At 42.2% G+C, this 22,562-nt stretch overlaps 1 protein-coding gene and 1 non-coding gene across 3 annotated transcripts; both read right to left on the bottom strand.

The window, feature by feature from the left end:
- Window positions 1-9,465: 9,465 nt before the first annotated feature.
- Window positions 9,466-19,239, bottom strand: Mpc1 (mitochondrial pyruvate carrier 1). Of its 2 annotated transcripts, XM_076858044.2 has the most exons (5): window positions 19,061-19,239; window positions 14,275-14,278; window positions 11,881-11,977; window positions 10,224-10,356; window positions 9,466-9,992 (listed from the first exon to the last, which is right to left on the bottom strand). In XM_076858044.2, exons 1-5 carry the CDS (start codon window positions 19,129-19,131, stop codon window positions 9,968-9,970), a joined length of 330 nt encoding a protein of 109 aa, XP_076714159.1. In that variant the 5' UTR covers window positions 19,132-19,239; the 3' UTR covers window positions 9,466-9,967. The 2 variants fall into 2 exon arrangements, with proteins under 2 accessions (XP_076714159.1, XP_076714158.1); XM_076858043.1 differs by lacking the exon at window positions 14,275-14,278 and having other exon boundaries at window positions 19,061-19,186.
- A 2,782-nt stretch (window positions 19,240-22,021) lies between these two features.
- Window positions 22,022-22,126, bottom strand: LOC143402735 (U6 spliceosomal RNA). The gene has a single exon (XR_013091791.1). It is a non-coding gene; the product is annotated as a U6 spliceosomal RNA (small nuclear RNA).
- Window positions 22,127-22,562: the final 436 nt, after the last annotated feature.

The following is a 22,562-nucleotide window of genomic DNA, read 5'->3' as shown; positions in this document are numbered from 1 at the left end:
GGACTGGCACTTGTCCCTGAGAACAGCCAGAGGTACCACCCGGTGGCCACACCACAGTCCTTGGTGGAGACGTGTGACGACATCTTGCCTCAGCATCCTGCTGTGACACTGATCTCAGTCATGCTGCGAGCTGCAGCGTGGTGCCCCTCCACAGACCTGACATGATGTGGACATTCTCCTGTGGCCTGTCCTTCATACCCCATTCAGGACCTGTGCACACAATGCTGTGACCTCTGGACACTCCTCAGTCCTCCGCCTTGGTGGGAGGACATGAGCTGCTGTAAACTTCCACTCACCTCAGTTGTGTGATGTGGACCTACTCACAGACCCAGGAAACCGTAGACAACTCTGCTTCTCCCTCCTGCCACACCATAGACCTCGGATGAGATATGGGGACTGGAGCCCCTTCTTCCTCTTGGATCCCACCGGTGATGTGTGGATATGTTCTGCCTCAGACACCAGCCCTTCCAGACACACATTTGTTTGACAAACTTTGCTGTGGCTTCCTGTTACCTCCCTGACTTCCATTATGATGTGAATAAACACCCAGCTACAATCTCCCAAAGCTGTCCCTAAACAATCAGTATAACAATTATTTACCTTGCATTTATATCGTATTAGGCATTACAAGTAATCTAGACATCATTCAGACTGTAGGTGAGGATGTTTTCAGGCTTTATACATACACTACTCCATTTTATTTAAGGTCTTGGGCATTGGCAAATTTTGATATCTGAGTGGTGTCCTGGGACCAGTCCTCATGGATATCAACAGACGATTTTTTTCTTTTTTCTTTTGTGCTCGGAATTTAACCCATGGGCACCAAGATGCTGAGGCAGGCCTCAAACTTGTGACCCTCTTGTCTCAGCCTGCCAAGTCACTGGGATTACAGGCATGTGCCACCATACCCAACATAAATGTATCTTTATGTATTTATTATAAACCAAGAATAAAACCAGTCTAGTTGAGAACAAAAAAATAACAGTTACATGGGGCTAGTTAGAATTCTAGAAAAACACAATCTTATAAATGCGCTCTGGGATTTATAAAATGTCTAGTATATTCAGAGCTTTAAACCACAAAGCATAGGGTACCAATTATGTTTCTTGCTGATCAGGAATTATAACTGGTTCTAGGAAAATTTAAGCTATCTTATAAGAAAGGAACTGGGTGTGGTCTCAGTATAAATAGTTGGGGAAGGGGTCTTTTGTACCAAAGGACAGCAGAGGTTAACAATGTTTTAGGATACTGCAGTTTGGCCCAGTCCCGAGGCCAGCTTGCATCTGGGAGTGGACATTTCTGCATCCCATTCCTAAGGTCAGCTGCATGTAGATGTGCACTGAGCCAATGTCACTTCAATGCCACTCCAACTTTTATTTTCTTCTTTGATATTTCTCCCTTTTGGTCAAAATCTTTCCACAAGCAAGCATTCATGGTCCATGTAGTATTAGAATCATCCATATCAGTAGGATAGTTCTGTCCCAGGAAGTCACATCTGTCACTGCAGGTATATTTGGCAGCTGTGGTGATGGAGCAAGTTTTGGTCTTTGGCTACATCTAAACTACAAGGAAGCAACTGAAAGACCACAGCCTCAGTCATGTCAGGTAGTCTCTGAGGTCAACAGGGAGTCCAGAGGGCTATGGCCTGATAAGTGGGTTTTTTTGGTAGTGGGCTATCATTATTTTGGTTTTAGCAATACTCCTGAGATACTGAGATATACAAACTACAAGAAAGTTAAACAAGATATAAACAGAACATGCAGTGATAACCAGCAAAAGAATATTTGAAATATTGTCCATTCCTGATGGTGGCCAACTAAGTGCTGAATTCCAGTCTAGGGGCATGAGGTAAAACGGTACTCCATAAGAGGGTCTGGTTGAGGGTTTGAATCCAGGCTGGAATGGGGGCACTGTAGAGATATCACAATAGAAGCAAGTCATAGCTTTTAGCAAAAGCTCCAGCAGGGAATTGTTGATAGATCCAATATAGATTCCCAGCAAAAGTCATAGATGGCAACATTTGGACTAGAATGTTCTTTTTCCAAAGAGGGAGATTCAGTAAGAGTTGAAATTGGGGTCTATGAGCGAATGAGAAAGTGAGACTAAAAGGATTCACTTTTTAGAGCATTAAGGGAAGTAGGGATCAATCCGAGGCCAGATTTCTTAAAATGAATCTTCTAAGGAGGAGCCAATGTTACACGGGTGCAAAGTATCTAGGGAGTTTGGTATTCTTAACACGGTGTGAATGAACAGCAAGGTTGGAGAGGATTTGCCAAAGATTCTGCATAGGTTTTAAGACCGAGAGAAAGGCATCAATATCAGTTAGGACTCAGTAAAATCAGGGCCCATTTAAATGAATATTTTTCCCAAGGATTTTAGAGGATGAAGGAAGTAGCCTCTGTGTTTCCAAGTCAAAAGTTCTGCCAGATTTTGTCTTCAGGAGTTTGAGACAATAGTTTTAGGTTGAAACAAAATCAACGAAACCAGTGACTTTCTTTAGTTTGTTTGGTCTCACATCTATTCTTCCCCGTTTTGTCTAGTGGTTTCACAAACCCATCAGTTTCTTCATTATAGACTTGTAAAACTTCTTACCCCGTCCAAAGTTATTGGAATCCTATCCTACAAGAGTTATTTCCATCTTTTTCTTGAATAAAAGACACAACACTTTGAGATCATAGTTGCTTGCAAACAACTTCCAGAAAGGCATCAGAATAAAGCCACTTAACTACGGATGTGACTTAAAATAGCCATGGTTAAAGATCTGAGGATTACTCACAACTGATGGGGTAATTTGGTTATTCTTGGAGCACATAATAATTTAACATTAGAATTAGGACTGATTACATACACTAAAAAATACCAGATTTCTAAGAACACATATTAACACATTAACAGAAATATAAGTCTAATGTGAGTTGGACTTCTAGGACATCTGGAAATGCCAAAGTTAGTTCTAGACTGAGAAGACTTAATTTTGGAATTTGATTTTGGGACATTTGTCAAACATTTCAGAGATCTAAAATATTTGGTTAAATAAGAAAAGCCAAGGTGACAAAAATATTTTAAAGAAAAACCTCTGAAAATGTTCTATGAAGTGTAGATCAAAGCTCTAAGAAAATTCTGCCTTACAAACATGGAATCAAACTTTAGTTCCACCAGTGCACCTTTGATATCAGCACTTAACCTCTAGAAAAAACTTATATATAATGTTGCCAATTTAAACACACATGAAATCTTCCATAATAGAGCATGGCCCTTGCATGGACAAGGTCCTGGGTTTGACCCCCAGCACTGCCAAAAACCAAAATCTGCCACAAGATCCACTCTTTGCCATAATCCTCCTATAACTTCCTCAAACTTCTTGTAACTTGTCCTGTAAAGGTAAATTTTCTTAGCTGATTCTAAGCCGCAGAGCCTGAGTTAAAGTGTAAAAGACCGGACATTGTAAAGTTTCTAGGCTACAAGGCTTGGGTTAAAAAGTAAAAGACCAAGTATTGTTAAGTTCCTCTGCTACCCCCAAGACCTGTAATCCCTGTAGCTGTTAGGACAATACCCGAAATGCCCAGTAAATATTCTCACTGACTTCTCTGGTTGTCTAATAACTTGGGACTCTGAGTAGCCCGGCACGTAGGCATCCAGGCCCCAAAACCAATCAGTTTGAATGTGTACCCCGCTTAGAAGTGACCAATCACCCCTGCCCAATCTGTTCCCGCCAATGAATGTACTAATCATGTCCCAGAGTTGTTCTATTTTCCCACGCCTCATGATGATTTGTTCTGATGTATGCAAAGCCCCCACCCCCTCCAAAAAGTGTACTTAAGCTCTGCCTGACCTCTGCTCTGGGCTCTGGGCTGCTTTATCTTCCTGAGTGAGCCTGGAGCCTCAGCATGCTGAATCAATAAAACCCCTTCTGCCAATTGCATGGAGCCAGTCTCTTGTGGTCTCTCCCTCCGACGCTTCGCTGGACCCTTACAGTCCGAGCCCTGAATTTTACCCCACAGCTCTCTTTCTATTTTGAAACAATCAGCCATAGGTTGATTCTTTTCTGCTCAGTATCTTTCCATTCCACGAGGCAGCAATGGGCGGAAGTCATGGAGGAAGGTATGTTAAAAGATTTTAGTTCAGAGACACACTGTTAATTTCTGACTTATTTCTTGGAAGGAGTTTTTTTTTTAATTTATAATTATTTTTGTAAGTCTTATTTAGAAGTTTCTAAGTAAGTTGAAAAATAAGCCTCCTACTCATTTTGTCTGGTTCTAAAACCAGCTTTTTCTAAGTATGCACTCAAATAAACTAATTTGGGAATTTTCAAAGTTCCCTATTTTGTCTGATTCAATTTAAAATCTTCCCAGGTTACTTGGGCCTATTTGTCAATATATTTACATGAGAAGGATTCATGTATTATAAATAGAACCAGTTAGAGTTTCAAAAGGGGGGATATTTTTTCCCATGTCACCAGTTGGAATGGTAGCTGTCCCCTTGTGTGTCTCATTGTGGAACTTCATCCAGGTAAACTGACCAGGAGGGTTTCTCCCCAGAAGCATCCTTTGGAGGATGTTTAATTGTGCTAGAAAGTACCTAAATAAAGAAAAATCTGCATTTGACTTAAAAGTGGAGATTTCAGACAAAAATCTTAAAGTTTTGTGTTTATATATGTCTCCTTTGCTTAACATGTGGCATCTCAAGATATTATACATCTCATGAAATTCCCCTGTAGGAAAACACTGACTCATACAAGATCAAGAGAATTATTTGAATTTATACAGTGTAAACTGTGGGTAAAAATGCAGAGTCTGGCATTTAGAGAGGTTGGAAATGAACTGTAAATCAAAAAAGGCATGAGATAAAACTTTCACAGGATTATCTATGAGAACAAGTTTAAAAAATTAAAATACCTAGGTTCTAATGTATTAGAAATTCAGTGGCAAAAAGCAGAATTGATCATTTAGTCAGAACTCACTGGGGTGGGCTGACAGCGTAGAGATGTGAAACACATAATGAAATTGTTCAGAGGGCTGACCACCTCAAAGGTCATTGGCAGAGTGGCCTCCAACCTCCGATACTCAAAAGTGCTACCTTCTAAGAATTAGCAGCTGCTAGAATGCAAAAGTCTTTATAGTGAAAGTAAAAACAAAGTGTCCTCCTAAACTCCATTCTGGTTAAGTGTTTCCATAATAGGAAAAGACAGCTTCAAGTGAACAGTGACTTTAAGCTCACAGACCTTGGAGATGTGTTCAAGGACAAAACTGAAAAGCTTTTTTGAACTTCTACTCAGTAGTTTCCCTGTTTGAGGCAATATGTTAATGTCATTATAAAATTATTTTCCTAGGTCAAGTAAGCAAGCAAGTATGAAATGTCTATTATGAGGAAAATGTCATTCAGCATAAGAAGAGATTCAATTATAAAACCAAAAAAATTAAGTAGAAATACCTTATTAGAATTAAAGTAGAAATATCAATATGAATTTGTGATTAAAAAAATAATAAATCCCTTATGGTGCTCTGTACTTAAATGGCCAAGAAGCAGTGTCCCTCTGGCAGCATGAGTGTGTGAAGTCCCTATGTTGGTCACAAACACCAGTCCTCATAACCAGAGTCCCTGGAAGAAATTTCTCTTCCATGTCATGGGCAGGGGAGGAACAGTGTGGGCCAGAAAGCACAGAAGCGATAAAAAATTAATGGAATTGTGGGAAAGGCACAGTGGTGCCCACCTGCAATGCCAACAACTCAGGAGCTGAGACAGGAGAGAGCACAAGTTTGAGGCCATGCTTGGTAACATAAAAAGGGCTTGAGATGTAGCTCAGTGAATACCCTTGGCTCCCATCTTTAGTACCACCCACACAAAAAAATTAATGAAATTTTGTCAAAAGGATATCTTTAAATGGCCTCCCAGGAGCCAAAGGTATGTCATTTGAGCCCCCCCAAATAATCATAATAATCAGGATCCATAGAAACACATAATAAAAATTTTATTTTATTTTATTATTTTTTTTTTAACCATCCAAAGCATTTCATAATAAAAATTTTAGAGTCTATGGCTGGGGTTGTAGCTCAGTGGTAGAGCACTTGTCTAGTACATGTGAAGCACTGGGTTTGATCCTCAGAACTACATTATAATAAATAAATAAAGATATTGTATCCATCTACAACTAAAAAAATTCTAGAGTCTATTACCATTCTTAAAACAGAAAAATATTCAAAATTTATCACAACTAAAATAGCTATGACACTAATTCTTTAGTTTTAAAAATCAAGAGAATTGAGCCTAAATACTATTTTCAGTATGGGCTCTGTTTGTAAGGGAATGGGTTTAGTTAATGTGCATATAGTTAAATTCTATTTTATAGAAGTCTACCTAATAACAATAGAAAAGTAACATTAAACCATCCCCAATGAAATTACCTGTTTATGTGGGAATTCTCAATCATGGATGAAACATTGTCACATGTGACTAGATAGATACCCCTTTCAGAGGACCTGAAAGAATGAGCTGTGGTTCATCAAGAAGTGAACACTGAGGTTGTGTGCCTGCAGGCTAATGAATGTTTACAGGAAGGCAAATTTTGACCTGCAGCTAGCTTTCATAATAAAGTGGTCAGGAAGTAACTGATCCTTTGTGATTTCTATTACATCCAATAAAAACAAAAACAAGCCCAGGAATCCTGTGTGACCAAACTGGCTTGAATTAGTTCTCCACAGCTACCTGGAGTAAAATAGGGTAAGATCGTGGGAAGAGCAATGTTCTAACCTCAATGGCCCCTTCTGTAGTTTCCACTCAGTCCCAGGTCATTAACCTGCCAGGCAGGCTGTCATCAGAGTTACTGGGTCTTTGCTCATGGCAATGCAGTCTGAATGTTCGCTCCTCTTCTAGACCTTAAGACAAGAGATCATTTTAAAGCTATTAAATGTCTTCTTAGCAATCTGATATAATCTGAGTGTTCACCGGTGCTGTATCAACTTGTTTTTATTTTCCTCCCTGTGTAAACTCTATAAATAATGTGTAAACTAAATAATCTGTGAAAACAGCTGATAAATCCAAACAAAAAGGCAAAGTAACTGGACCCAAATTAAGGTTCAGAAGACAGAACTGCATTATTACTACACGGAGCATGGGAAGAAGGGACAGACCTGAGCATGTGATATTAAGCCACCTGCAGAGAGAGAATTACAAAGAGGCCATTGGCTTCCTGTTTCCTCATACTGGCAAGTCTCACTGTGCTTGCTGCCTGTGGAGTCACACTTCCTAGGCTTTCAGGACTCACGCTGTGTAGACTGAAGATTCCTGGTTGTCCAGGAAGGGCTTTATAATTGTCACCTCTGCCCCAGAGTTTGCTGTAATAGAACTGCCGGTGAAGCTGAGACCAACAAGGCACTGACTACAGCCCTGACAACTGGTATCAACGTCATCTTAAAAGTTAGTTCCAATTCATTAGGATCTTCAAATTGTATTTCATTATTTGAAATGAAAAATGTTTTTAGCTTTTTAGAATTATTTGTGGAGAATATTATATGTGATTATATATATTATATCAAGTTTTTGAAGATGTACTGCTAACATTTTAGCTTTTTTTTTTGGTGGTACTGGAGATGGAACTCAGGACCTTGTAAATGCCAGGCACATTCTACCACTGAAGTATATCCCCAGTCCCACTTTTAATGTAATTGTTTTATATCAGCCCAACTCAGTTTGCACATTTTCACTATGTGGCTTATTATTTTAAAGCCAACCTTCTTGCAGTAATGTGATTATATTGCTGTTTTCCAACACACACCAAATATCATGGCCACAGATGGGTATGGTGGCATACACCTGTAATCCCAGCTACTTAGAAGGCCGAGGCCGGAGGATTGCAAGTTCAAGGCCAGCCTAGGCAACTCAGCGAAACCCTATCACAAATTTTTTTTTTTTTTTAAAGCTGGGACTGTAGCTCAGTGGTAGAGCACCCCTAGTACTGCAAAATTCTAAAAGTCATAAAGTTGGTGACTGACTGAAGATGCCAAATGTGGTTTCTAGTCTTTAGGACTGAACATTGCCATGCATGCCGCTCTCTTAGAATGTAACAGGCATTCACTGAGAGCTGTAGCAATATACATATTTCTAGAAAACATAGCTCAAGTAGGATAAAGGAGTGTTAGGAGATTCCCAGAGCTAGGAATCAGTATTGCCCAGGAAGTCTTCTGTCTCCAAGTCCAGGGGGATTAAATAATTGATCAGACCGTATTTTGATAAAGCTACTACTTATAAACTATTACTCTTGTGTTCTTTTTGCTAACAGTAGACACTGGATGTGGTAAACTTAAAGGAACCAAGGATCTGAACAAAATCTTGTTCTGGAATTTAGTTCTTCATAACTGGCCTCAATGCTGCAGGAAAGTAAGAATTGGGTTCCAATAGAGGAAAATGCACACCTTCCCGTTGCTTCAGCCATTCATCTTGCATTCTTGCTGTTGTTTTTGAAGAACTCAGCGATGTGGAAGGGAAGCATGACAGCTGAGATCTTCCTGTGGCCCTGAGTGAGGTGTCCCATCAGTCTCTACTTGGCTCCTAATGACTGCTCAGCTAGCAGTCTGTGGCTCCCATAGCAACTCCAGAGGCCACGTGAGCATTCACACTCACTGCTTGTATTTAGTCACAAGTCTGTCTCTTCAGACAAAGCTCTGGCTAGCAGAAAGTACTGGGCAGACCTCATCTCCTTATGTTCTTGCGTACCTGAGCTTGCTTTTCTCTCGGGGACTCCTCTGCAGTATCTGTTCCTGGGTCCCGGCAGCTCCTGTGCTCCTAGATGGGCTTACTTCCACTGCCGCCACTTGGTGGGCTGGCAAATCTTCTGATGGAGGTATGGAATATCTTCTTGCTTCTTCCTCAGTTTGAGACTGACAGGATGGGATCTTTGAAAGGAAGACAAAAACTCAAAACCACAAACCCTGACATTCACTAATGCTGGAAAAGGAGGCCTGAGGTAGTTTCAGTGGTTATGATAAATAAAGCAGTTGGAATGGCTAAACCTAATGAAACAACCTGTGGATCCTAGTGTTGATTCCTTGAACAAAACTCAACTGCACTTTAGGGAACTGTGGAAGAATGAGCCCAAGGGAGCCTGTTTGGCACTGTACCTGGTTGAGTCTATCCTGCCATGGCCCCAGATCAGTGTGGCAGGCAGGGAGGTGGGGTGACCTGGTCCTGCTAAATACCAGGTGTTTCACAAATTCTGCACCATGACCATGATACTTCCTCTATAAAAGGTCCTACCTGCTTCACAGGGCTGTGTGAAGCCCAGAAAGAACAGGAACAGTGACGCAGGGGCATATACATTCTGAACAGCTGGGACTGGAGCACTTTCCAGAGAAATTGGCCTTCTGACTCTTCATTTCCTCAGGAAATCCTAATAATTTTCAAGGAATTATAGTTTTCACCTATAATGTCTTTCATATTGTTCTGCAGTTCCCTAGCAAATAAAGCAAGATATTTAGTCATGTTCATATAACAAATATTTAAATCATTTATTGCCATTTAAGTTACAGCATCTCAATGTACATACTGCATGGAAATACACAGACAGTTTTTCAAACACTGAAGATCAGATTTTAGGATGTGTTAAGTTGTTGGATATCTTGCAGTCATTAAAGTCAAGAAGTCTGAGTATTTATATGTGAGTAGTTATAAAATTTTGCTCTGTTCAGTTTTTCATTAAGCAAATCCCAACAGATAATATGTGTATGAATACAGATAAAACCATCATTGGAAATTATTAAGTTAATTGCATATTTTGAGCTACTCTATGAAGAGAAAATATTCAGTACTTGTAAGGCAGCAGAGAGTTTGTTTAGGGACTCTCAGCTATATCTATAAAAATGGTATGGTTAGTAAAAATAGCATTCCACATTTCCTCCTATTCATGCTGATGGAATCTGTGACTCTGCAGCAGTAGCTGGGGTGCTGTCCTTTCAAGAGCTTGTTCCTTCCATTTCTATGCAGATGCCTTTTTAGTCATCCTGGAAATAATCACAAAGAAAAATTCAATGAGAAAGCCCTGCCACACTTAGAAGACAGCTTTCCATATGCTTATTTTAACTTAAGATTTTACAAAAACTGAAATATCCTATTTTCATGTTGAATAAGTCAGGTTTTCCCACCTAGCATCCCAGCTCCCCACTGCCACTAGCACAAGGTCTTGGTTTCTTTCTCCCCAATTTCTCCAAGCAAAGTAATTCAAATCTGCTTACTCATATCTGATAAGCCGTCCTCCCTGAATGAGCTGGGCTACTTCGTTTGTTGCATGGCATGCAAAGAGAAGCCAGTTTCGAGGTTGCACCTTGTAGGCAAATCTCATGAATGTCAAAGAATAGCAACAGAGGGCTGCAGAAACACCAAAGCAAAAAACATCAATAACTTACCATCTAGATAGCTTAGGGCTGAAGGGGCCAGAGACCAATGGGTCCACAGCATTAGCCAAAAAAAAAAGACACTCTTCTGCTAAAACCCTTGGCAGATCATAAAAGGTACTATAAAAATTACTGCCTCTAGTAGAAAGCTCATGAAATATTTCACTGTACTGTGGAGGCATTTTTGTTATCACTTAAACATTTTAGGAACATATATGTTAGCAAGAATAAATGGAAACAAATTCTTGACACATTTCTGCCTCTTAGAACTGTTTATAACCCATCATTTGAGAGAACTACTGTTTATGCTTTTAACAATAGTTTTATATTCAAACATCAGGGTTTCAAGTAAACTTGATGACACTCTTCCAAATCAAGTTTACAACATAAATCTGTTGGCTGTGGGGGCTGGGGTTGTGGCTCAGTGGTAGAGTGCTTGCCTTGCATGCATGAGGCACTAGGTTTGATCCTCAGCACCACATAGAAATAAAGATATTGTGTCCATCTAAAAATTAAAAAAAATATATTTTAAAAAATCTGTTAGTTGACTATCAGCAGGATTAGGATGGCATATTTTCCAGCTCGGTATTCTAAATTTTAAAGGTGAATGTTAGTATTTCTTAAGTATTGAGGCCAAGCCCTTGTCCTAGAGCAGTGGCCTAGGAGGGTTGGAGTGCAGGAAGTGAGCATAGGCTGGGGCCCTGTGAGACGGAAGTGTGGTGAGCAAGGCCAAGGTGAGCCAGGGCACTTTAGCCTGTGGACGTGTTGACGTGTCAACATGCTGTGGCCAAGCACAGGCTGGTAACTAAAAAGAAAATTAAATGGGGACACACCAGAATGAAGACTGCAGAAATGTTTGGGCTCAAGAGTTAACCAATAGTATTGGTACTTTTCTAAAACCTGTTTAGCAGAAATTTGGACAAATATCATTGATTCAAGAGCTTTGTAAACTCTTAGACTAGCACACTCAAGAGGCAACCTGCTATAGGGTCCCCTCTCATGCTACTCTTTCACTCTTGCCTTCCACTCTCCGTGTACTTCTTTCTTAGGATTTGTGAGACAAAAACCCAGAAGAAATTGGTAGTGAGCTGCTTGGGTCTATTGCAATGCTGGAAAGCATAGTCCACAATTAAGAACTCTAACACATCACTTGATAATATTGGAAACGGCTTTGTCAACTGTGACCCTCAGAACTGCAGGCATCCCCTACTTTAATTAGCTGCAACACTTAAAATGGGCTTTCTTAGCTGCAAAAGCCTGCAGTTTATGCAGGCCCCCAACCCAACCCCTAGTAGAAATGAAGAAATCTTGGTTTTAAGTACTTCAAATTAACTCTATTTCTTCATCATAGAGAAAAAGATGACACTCTTCAATGTCACCATATTCTTTATGTCACGTTCCACTAATGATTGTAACATCTGATGCTACAAATGTGAAATGTGAGCAACAGCTCTGCTATGTGTGAAGTCCTCTGAATCATGACAGTCTGTGTTCTTACCAAATGTCATTCGACCACTGATGATCTCTGGAGACTTCTTCATGTCATTGATGGCAGCAATGGGGAGACCCCAGTTGGCTACTGGGCCCCAGAAGTGCTACAAAACATGAGAGAAGAAGAGAGGAAAGAGTTAAGGTAGAGCCATGAACAGGTGTAATCTTCCTCAATCTTCACCTTTACATGCTGCAGGTTCACTGGGTTAATTCATGGGTGGTTATCACTATGTGATTGTTCAAGGGCTTTGATGTGAGCTGGCAGTTCTCACAAAGGAGTCCAACTCGAGAAAGAATTTGGTTGTTTACCAATTTTCAGATTCCAACTCAATAATCCGATTGTTCCATTCATTTAAAGGATTTAAAAATGAGACCAACTCTTTACATGGTTCACTCTGGTTATAATTTAAACTTTGCTAGAACTATTCTAATTGTTTAAATCTATTAAAATTCCTTTTTTTTCAAGTTTTAATTCAGATATTAACTCTTAAAAACCCTAAATCAGGTACTTTTTCTGAAGAAAAAAATTAATAAGGGAAGAAATTGTTTTTTTAGCTCATATGAGCTATTCTAAGATCAGAGATCTTCCCCCAGGCCCTAAGAAATTATGACTGGAAAATACTTTTGAAATAGTAGCAAAAACTTAAAGAAATGGACCAACAGTTTTTCTTTCATCCTACAATTACTGCCATTGAAGGTTACCAAACTTAAGTTGTCCATGGTTAATAGCAACCATGCCCAATTTAATTTCTGAGGCTAAAATTTTTTTAAAAAGGCCAGTGTCTTTTCTCCATGAAACTGGAACTGTTTTATATAGAATTTAACAATAGTATCTTAAAATCTGAAAGGATCCACACTTTGTTGGACAAGTGCCCCTTTTAGTTAATTATCAGAACATTAAATAGCGAAAGAGTTCCTTGCTGGACTTTTGCCTATCATACACAAATACAGAGGTGGAATAAATTGAGCATCATTAAAATCCAAAAATTCTCTGAGAAGAAGAAACCAAGAGAAATACAAGAATAATAACAATTACATTTTGTGTGATATAAAAATATTTCGAAGTTTATTTAACATGCTGAAATGTAAATCATGAGGCTCATGCTTAAAAGAATCATGTCAAAGTTCCTATTCAGCCAGGACGGTAAAGATTCAGGGTCTAACGCACAAGTTATCACCTCTCAAATTGGAATGGTTGGTTACAGAATTTCTGAAATTCTGCAATAGCTAATCAGTCTTCTTGTATTCAAACTGGATGATACCTGAATAAGATACCCACTGCTTATGCTTTACTCTCTTGTGTTCCAGTGAGGGACAGCCATTTTTATTTCCTTTCCCTTCCCCCACCTCTGTAAGGAGAAGTGCTCACTTCTCCCTTACCTACTGACTTCTCTTCTACCTCTCTTTTATGGGTGTCATTTCATTTTCATTCCATAGTGACTTTCCTTTTCCTCCTTTTTGACTAGGACTTTCTCCACTTGGTCTACTTTCATCACTTTTCCATTCAGCCTCTTTTCACCGCCCCCACCTGTATGGCAGTCTTATCTCTGTCATGCACAGACTCCGAGGGCTATGATGGAGCCTGAGGAGTCTAGGGCTTATCTCTACCACCAGGTATAAAGGTGCCTTCTTGCACAGTAGTAGCAGACAGTAGATGGGAAATCATAAGTAGTCCTGGAGGTCTTCTGGCTAACTGGTCATATTAAAAGTTTAAGCGTGATCAGTGCTAGGTTACATGAGACAGTTCGGCATGCCAAGAACTACATATACATTTATGACTGAGTCATAAGCATGAGTTACACTTCAAATATATCCCTTAAAAATAGCATAAAAGGTAAAAGTCACTTTAACACTAAGTTAGTAAAAATACCTAGCCTTAGAGAGTTTATAATGCATACTTTCTACATAGAACAAAACTCCACTTCTCTCTTCCTTTTTTGGAGATACATATTAATATATGCTGCCAGAAATTCATCAATTTCTAGAACAATAAGGAATTTCATAATTAATATTTGAAAAGAGAAAATTAACACATTTTGGACTAAATGGGAAAATAGTTTTATTCCATTATGATTCTTTATTGTGGCTTGTTTCAAACAGATATAAGCAGCACCATGATCTGCCTCTGTTTTGAAATCTAGCCCTGGACACCTTCCTGCTGCAGAAGAACCACCACACGCTGCTGCTCCTTCCCTCTCTCCTCTTTCCTTCTCCCCTTTTCTCTACTCTTCCCCACCCCCCTCCCCATTTCCCTCAGCTGCCAGGCCTGGGGAAGCACCACACACACTAACAGGGTGGCCAGGTGGCCACCTCAAGTGAAGGACACTGTGTCTGTTGTCCGTAACTCTGTTAATGCAGAAAGTCTGCCACAGCCTGGAATGGAGAGAAATGATTTTCTTACCGTACTATTTTGTGAGGAATCATCAAGGTTCAGACAGAAGAGGCATGGAAAAAATAAAAATAAAAAAGATCAGATGGTTACAAAGAGTTGGTTCTGTTAGGTTCAACTCACACATTTTCAAGTTTTAGTAACAGGATTCTAGGGTTAGCAACACACATTTTCTTTTTCTTTTTTTGGTCTTCTCTTTGTGATCAAGTAACATTTCTTAACTTTGACCTATGAAATTATATTTACATTTTATGGAAAATAAGCTTATCTTTAGAGTGGAGCAGCCAAAAATAAATACAATATAAGTCATAAACACAAATCATACATGTAACTTAAAAATTTCTACAAGCCACATTACAAAAAATATAAATAAGCTGGCATGGTGGTACATGCCTGTTATCCCAGCAACTCAGGAGGCTGAGGCACAATGATTGCAAGTTCAAAGCCAACCTCAGCAATTTAGAAAAAAAAAGTTTTTTTTTTTAAATAAAAAGGCCTGGGGATGTGGCTCAGTGGTTCAATCCCTGATACAAAGGAAGGAAGGAAGGAAGGAAGGAAGGAAGGAAGGAAGGAAGGGCGGGCAAATTAGTTTTATTAATTTTAACACAAATTAATAAAGTTATGACTTAGATATTTTACATTTTTTTTTGTACAAATTCTTTGAAATCTAGTGTGTATTTTATAGTCAATACACATCTCAGTTTGGACTAGCCACATTGCAAGTGCTCAGTATTGGCCTATGGCTCACAACTGTTAATTGCAGGGGATACACATTTAAAAACGACAAGTTGGAGAGGAACACCTTTGCAGAATTTTATTAACAATGAACTTTCAATTTCTACTCACTATTGCATTATCACCACAATGAAAGCCTCAAGGGGGTGTGTATTTTTGTTTCTACTGAACAACCAAAAGTGGTGCCTAGCGTTTAAAGTATTTGTTGAATGAATGAAGAATGAAAATTTTCAATAATGTTTTCATGGATGTTAAACATGGTATTTTTAAAATTAAAAGTTTTATAGTTGAGCAACTCTGATTTCTAACACGGCAACTTCTCTCTTAAGCCAAATTCTCAGTTTAGCTATTGAAAGAGTTACTGAAAAAAAGACAATAAAATCCTCAATACATGCATTCAAGTCCAAAGAGCTCTCCTGGTTGTTTCATTAGAGGTCACAGAGATTCCAATTTAAACATGAAAATAATCGTTGAGAGTGGCAATATACTTCAAGTAGGTTCCATTAGAAAATGCCTGAAGCCATAGAAAGCCTAATAAATTTCACTACCCAAATTACATTTCACAGCAAGTTCAAATTGGGCATGGCACTTTTGAGAAGGATCATTGATCTTAAGACTGGACAACATAATCTAGGTAGAACAATCACCTATAGTATTACTCTCCTTAAAATATCTTTTTTAAGGATCTGAACACAGGCCTTTTTAAAAAATTATAAATTAGCAAGGACACATTTTTTTTCCTTATAAAAATATCTTAAAAGAAGTAGTACTCGAAATGTAAAGTTCTGATTTGGAGATTGCTATATTTGGCTGTGGTTTGGCCCCCACAGGTTTGTGTACTGGGGGCTTGGTCCCCAATACAGCAGTGCTGAGATGGTGGGATCTTTCAGAGGTAAGGCATTGTCCAAGGTGATAAAGTCACTGAAGGCACTGTCCTCAGAAGGAACTAGTGTGGGTTCTTGTGGAGTGAGTTCTCAAGAAAATGGGTTATTATAAAGTGAGGTCACCCCACAAGCTTGACCCCTTCTGCATGCTATCAGTTCCCTTTCTGTTTCTCAGATGAACATTTGTCAAGCACTATGCTGTCACTAAACAGGTACCAAAGCACAAAGGCTAAGTAATTTACCCAAATTCACAAAGCTAGAAAGAACCAGGGATAGCTTCAAAGTTATCACCTGGGTGTAGCAACACCATCATCACATTTAACAAAATTGTCAACAACTAGTTAACATTATTTAAATTTAGATCATATTTAAATTTTCCTGTTGATGCAGTTCAGTGGCAGAATGCTGTCCTAGTTTGCATGAGACCCTGAGTTGGAGGGGAGGAGGGGAGGAGGGAAGGGGGAGGGGGGAAGGGGAGGAGGGGGAGGGGGAGGGGAGGAGGGGGAGGGGGAGGAGGGGGAGGGGAGAAGGGGGGAGGGGAGGGGGGAGGAGGGGGAGGGGAGAAGGGGGGAGGGGGAGGGGGGAGGAGGGGGAGGGGAGAAGGGGGGAGGGGAGAAGGGGGAGGGGGAGGGGGAGAAGGGGGAGGGGGAGGGGGAGAAGGGGGAGGGGAGGGGGAGAAGGGGGGAGGGGGAGGGGGAGGAGGGGAGGGGAGGAGGGGCTTTAGTTTAGAATTTTAGAAGAGCTTTAGTTTAGGAAACCTCTATAGCCCTTCAGTAGGCTGTAAGAACAATACAGATCTGTAGTTGGTAGGGGATACAAGGCATGTGTTAGTTATTCATGAAGTAGGAGGAGGAACAGAACAATGTTTTTGGTGGGAACAAAAAAGTTATAATAAAATTTTCTTCTTTATATGCTTTATTCTCCTTTGCTAAGAGAAAGTAGGGCTATAAGCAAGGAGGGTAGGAGAATAAATAGAAATTACTTTCCTCTGGTAGGTTCTAGGAAGAAAGTTTTCTCTATGTAGGGGAGAAAAAAGCTAAAATAAAACTTCTGGTCAGTTTTGAAACTTGCCTTCAACTAGTTTGGCAACCTGATTGTGAAATCCCACTGTACACAAGAATGGCAGGAAAAGCAAGGTCAAAATCATAGAATCTTATACCTCACACTGAGGATTTTAAACTTATCCAGACAATAAAACGTTCTGCTCACAGTATATATATATGAGATATATGATATATTGCGAGGTGCTATAGCCTATGCCTGTAATCCTAGCAGCTCGGGAGGCTGAGATAGGGAAATAGTGAGCCAGCCTCAGTTACAGCGAGGTGCTAAGCAATTCAGTGAGACCTTGTCTCTAAATAAAATGCAAAATAGGGCTGTGATGTGGCTCAGTGGTTGAGCACCCTTAAGTTCAATCCCTGGTACCAAAAAAAGATATATTAAAATGTATAGTAATTCGGAGTTCCCAAGTATTTCCATATATCCCTTAATCAATTAAATTCTCCAGATACCCCAACAACATAGGACATTATCCTGAAGCCCATTTTATGTAACTAAAGTCCACCAGGATCGACTTGCTTGCAATCTCTTCACTAGGAAACCATACTTCTGAATCCTAGTCTAGTGCCCTAGTACTGGTGGCACTTTCCTGGGCACTGCAATTCTTTTCTTTTCCTTATTAGTCAAACTGTAAATTAACTAAAGTAATACTGCAGAACCTATAAATATATTAAAGCTGCATGAGGTTAGTGTTAGAAGAAAAAGATCAGACAATATATCAAAGGATTCTACTGAAAACCCTGGCTTTTCAGTAGAAACTCATCCAATACAAGAAGATATAATCCGAGAAAGCAGGGCTATCTCTCCTACTTGAGAATATATTTAGCACATTCTTCCTATGTAACAGAACTGCTAGATGATCATCAACATATGTTTCTACAGTTAAGGTGTAGTAGTTTTATTCTTCATTATACAATACAGTTTTATTCTTCATTATACAATACAGTATCCCTTAGCTGGACTCATCAGGAAGGGCGATTATATAAACAGGAGACATTAATAAAAAGTAAGAATGTAATATTAAAAGTCATAAAGAAACATAATTGCAAGAACTAAGAACATGTCCTGGGATCACCACTTTGCTCAAAATTTCCGCCATACACTAACGATAAATTGCCATGCTCCACAGTATTTAAATCTACCATAATCCTATTTAAGCATAGAAACTTTTAAGAGTCAGGAGAGAAGCTTCTACTTCCAAGTTTACCACATGGCCGAGTGAACTATTTTTCTTACCTACTGCTTTGTAAAAATTTAAGTAAAAAGTATTGGTAATAAAGTTCAGGATTTAGAAAACTAATCCTTTTTATTACCAAAATCAGGTTGCCTCTATGCGCTACCCTTTAGCTGGTTATAATAGGACATGTTTCTCCAAAGCTTTCATTAATTTACTTCTTAACCAAACTGCTATTGAAAGGGGAAAAGGAAGAAAATGCCCACATTTTTCTAGGTTTCCAAAATCACACGCAGATAAGCTGAGACCAGGCTACTGGGCCCGCAGGGTCTGCGAGGCTGTCACACGCCGGGGCTGGGGCAGGCCTCGGGCTGGTGCGCCGGGGCCCAGGCTTGCGCGGACGCCGGCTCCGCAAGGCCACCAAGGCGCTGGGCGGCGGGCAGCCAGGACCGCGCCCGCAGCGGACCCGCAGTGCGACCCCGAGGGCGCCCGGCGACCGCCGCCTCCCTGCAGCGCACCTGCGCGCGGGACCCGAGAGGGGCGCCCTGTCGCCGGGCGGGAGGAGCACCCCTGCTGTCCCGGGAAGGACGTCGTCACACGGAGACGTCCAGGGGCGTCCAGGGGGTTACCGCCCGGGAAGGGTGTCTCCTGAGGCACCCGCGCGGGAGGGGCATCCCAGTGTCACCGCCCGGGAAGGGTGTCTTCTCTGTCACCCACGCGGGAGGGGCGTCCCAGTCACCGCCTGGGAAGGGTGTCTTCTCTGTCACCCGCGCGGGAGGGGCTTCCCAGTGTCACCGCCCGGGAAGGGTGCCCCTCTGTCGCCCCCGTCCCCCGCTCGGGTGAGGCGCCCCAGGTCGCCGTCCGCACCGCGCGTGGGGCAGCCCTGGCCGGCGCAGCGACGAGGTGGGCGGCGTGGGTCCGGGGTCCCGCCGGCCGCGCGCCGCACCTCATAAGGTAGTCCCGGAAGTCCTTGCTGCGGACGTAGTCCGCCGCCTTCCGCACCAGCGCGCCAGCCATGGTCGTACCGGACACCGGGCCCTCGGGCTTCTGCAGTCTCCGCCGCCCCCGCAGCCCAATGTCACTCCCGCCTACCCGCTGCACCCCACAGCTCGCTAGCAACCGCGGGCCCACCTCGCGACACTCCAGCACGCCTTACGGCTGCGCCGCACCGCGGCCTATGGGAGGGCGCAGGGCCAGAGGCGGCGGCGCGGATTGGCTGACGCGAGCAGCACACCTCCTTCCCGCCCTCTGGCGCGTGGCGGGGAGGGCGGAGCAGGGCCCGCTGTCGTAAAGCGGCCGGGCGGCGAGGATTGGCTGGCGTTACCCAGCTCCCGCCGCTGATAGCCCGCAGGAGAGCCACTCTCCTAGGTGCTAGGCGCGGGGCTGCGGGCTGTGCGCGCGACGGGTTGGCGAGGTTCCTGCGCCGCGCATGTCGCCGAGGGCAGGTGCCTTCGCCCTACCTCCTCAAGGGCACCTTGGCGGGGCTGCAGGCCCTGCCTGCGCCCTGGAGCCCGGGCGCCCCGGGTCTGGGGTGCGTTGGCTCGGCCTCGCTGGCGCAGCCGCTGCTCGTGGGACCCATGCTTAGGAGGTGGTCACCCGGTGGCCCACGGGGGCGCATTTAAAAATAGCATGAAACCTTAGTCCAGAGGAAATGTAGCTGTCCATGGATAGGAGGTTATGTGAGTCCTTTCGGGGTGCACGTTGACAGGAGGACACTTGTCCGGGAACTTGGAAACACTGGAGCTCAGAGCCATCCCCGCATGTCAGCAGGACTAGGACATTAAGGGGCCTTAAAGGATTTATTGTTCCTCCCGGTCAGGCACAGAGTTCCCCTTTTCAGATGAAAGGCTGCACAAGGGCACACCAGAGACTGCCATACCCACCCTGAGATCTCATTAGCCATCTGGGAGAAGACCGAGGAACAAACTACACATGGACCAACTTCCTTAACTCCAGAGTGTCTGTCCACGGACTCACCCGAGTCCTAGAGAATCTTTTCACAAGCTACACTGTTTCAAGGACCCCGTGCTTCCCCTCCCCTTAGAAGAGGGGTATAATACCTGTCTGAATAACGTCAGGTGGGTGGGAATCACACTCCTCTGACTTCCCTTTTACAGGTTAGTAAGTTTGTAAACCTCTTCTCTTATTATGGTTGTTAGGTTTGTTTCAGTGAACCTTGACAGGGTGGAGGGGAAATTTCCCTTCCTCCTTACGAAAGCAAAACTTTCAGATTTTGCATTAAAAAAAAGAAAGAAAGAAAACATTGAAGGCTTTTGTTTTTCAGTTTTCCATCTGTTTGGTTTTGGTATTTTGGTGTTACAAAGGCTCTGGGGCTCTGGAAGGATGGAGATTCCTCTTGTGACAGAAGTGACTTCCAGTGGGTCCAGAGAAATGCACCCACCCCCTCCCACAGCATAAGCCTGTCACCTTGTCCCAGAGTGCATGCAAAGTGCCTGTGTGATGCTGAGCCCTGATTGGTGCTCTGTCAAGGAAAGGCCAGTATCCTTCCAGCCTCTGACTATAGAAATCAAAGCCCTCAGATCCTGTCCTTGACCCAGTCAGCAGGGAAGCTGGGGTGCACGTTGATAGTGCTTTTATTCCTTTTAGAAATGAAGGAAATGGTTTTCTTAAAAGTATTTCTATTTCTTTCATAGCTATCTCAGGGAAAAACACCTATTTTATGTGTTCAATCACTGATTAAGATTAATTTTTTTTCAGAACACAGAGTGTATGTTTAACTAATTTGACCATACAATGAAAACTGGTTTTAAATGTATTTTTTAATGGGATGTTTAGTGGTCACATCAGGGTAATTGACATGTCTATCATCTCAGATATTTATAGTTCTTTTGTGCTGGGAACTGAAACAGTTTTGTCATTAAAAACTATTTTAGTCATGTGCATATGGTAGATTTTTTATGTCCACTATATGACCTATCTATTTTTATAATAGTCCAACTAGCTTTGATGAACTTACTTCCATTTTAACATGTTGGATTTTGTTTTGTTTTGTTTTTGGTACCAGGGATTGAACCCAGGGGCATTTACCCACATCCCCAGCCCTTTTTACATTTTTACATTGTATTTGAGACAGGGCCTTGCTAAGTTGCTGAGGCTGGTTTTGAATTCCCAATGCTCCTGCCTCAGCCTCCCGAGCTGCTGGGATTACAAGTGTGTGCACGGAGCCTGCTCGATGTGTGTCTTGGTTGGCTTTCCAGGTAGGCCCGTACCTTCAGTCAGGGTGATTACCTTTAAGCACATGTACCTCCCTTCTTTCTCCCCTTGATGTGAAGGTTCCTGGCAACATCACGTCAGAAGAAAAGCTCCCACCTGCAGCAAACTGACTTCATTTTCTTTCAGAATAGGGAAGGGGGAGCACAGTGGTTCTGAGTGTGAGGCAGGCACTCCACAGGCCGGTCCCCTGTTGCCTTGTTTCTGCTCATGTGCAGTCGAGGACAGTGATGGCCTGCCGTCCACCCTGCAGGGTGGGGTGATGACAGGTTGTTTCCTGGGCAGTGTGCAGTGGGCAAGGACACTAACAAACCATGCTGCCTTGTCTGCGTCATGCCAAGACGTGCCCCTGTTGGCAGCAATGCTGGCACACATTAATGTGATCAGTTTATAATTGAAAGACTATAGTAGATGAATAATCTAAGAAGCCAGTGACACCTAAATTCAAAGCCAAGATACATTTTAAATATGAATATGGGATGGGTGCAACTCAGGCACAGCACTTGCCTGGCACTCACTGGCCCTGGGATCCATCCTCAGCACCGCGAACAAGATGGGAACAGATATGTGTGGGTGTCATTTAGCCACTTACCCCTCCTGTTCTGCTTCTGGCAGATCCTTTGTGCTGCACCTTGCTGGACGAGCAGTGTTCCCCTTCTCCACTCTCCTTTTCCATAAAAATCATAAAATGCTCTGTGAACATGCATGCCATCCTTGCACAGGGGCCGTGCTATTCTTCTCTAGATAGTTCCAGTTTTAGTACATGTTGTTAAATTAAAAAAAAAAATGACAGGAGGCTAATGTTCCAGAATAAGCACCCGCCCTGGACCCCAACAGACCAGTCTAAAAGTCCAAATGGAGTCACTTACCCTGATTCCAAGTCACCAAGCTGAAACTAGCCTGCTTATGGGGCTTTCTGAGAAATCCCACTAGGACAGTAACAGCCAAATAGACTACGCCAGCTAGCATGGTGATGAAGTCAGTCCTTTCGTCAGGCTCTTCCTGTTGCTTTGTCCCCCTTTCCTACAAGGAAATTACAAGGAAAGATATTTTGAAATGACCCATGTGCCTTCCTGTGTTTCTGCTTTCTTTAGCTCTTTTCTGTCTGTGAAGTCAACCTCTTCTGCTGGGCCATTCAGAACATTCAATTCTAGTTTATGGGATGAAGTGTTGCCTGGTTCTGAAATGGAAAAGGAAGCCAATTAAGATTATCAAGC

Source organism: Callospermophilus lateralis, chromosome 6 (genome assembly GCF_048772815.1).
Source record: "Callospermophilus lateralis isolate mCalLat2 chromosome 6, mCalLat2.hap1, whole genome shotgun sequence".
In the NCBI taxonomy this organism is placed as follows: Eukaryota; Metazoa; Chordata; class Mammalia; order Rodentia; family Sciuridae; genus Callospermophilus; species Callospermophilus lateralis.
The sequence above is the reverse complement of the archived record's forward strand: the minus strand, read 5'-3'. Positions and strand labels throughout refer to the sequence as shown.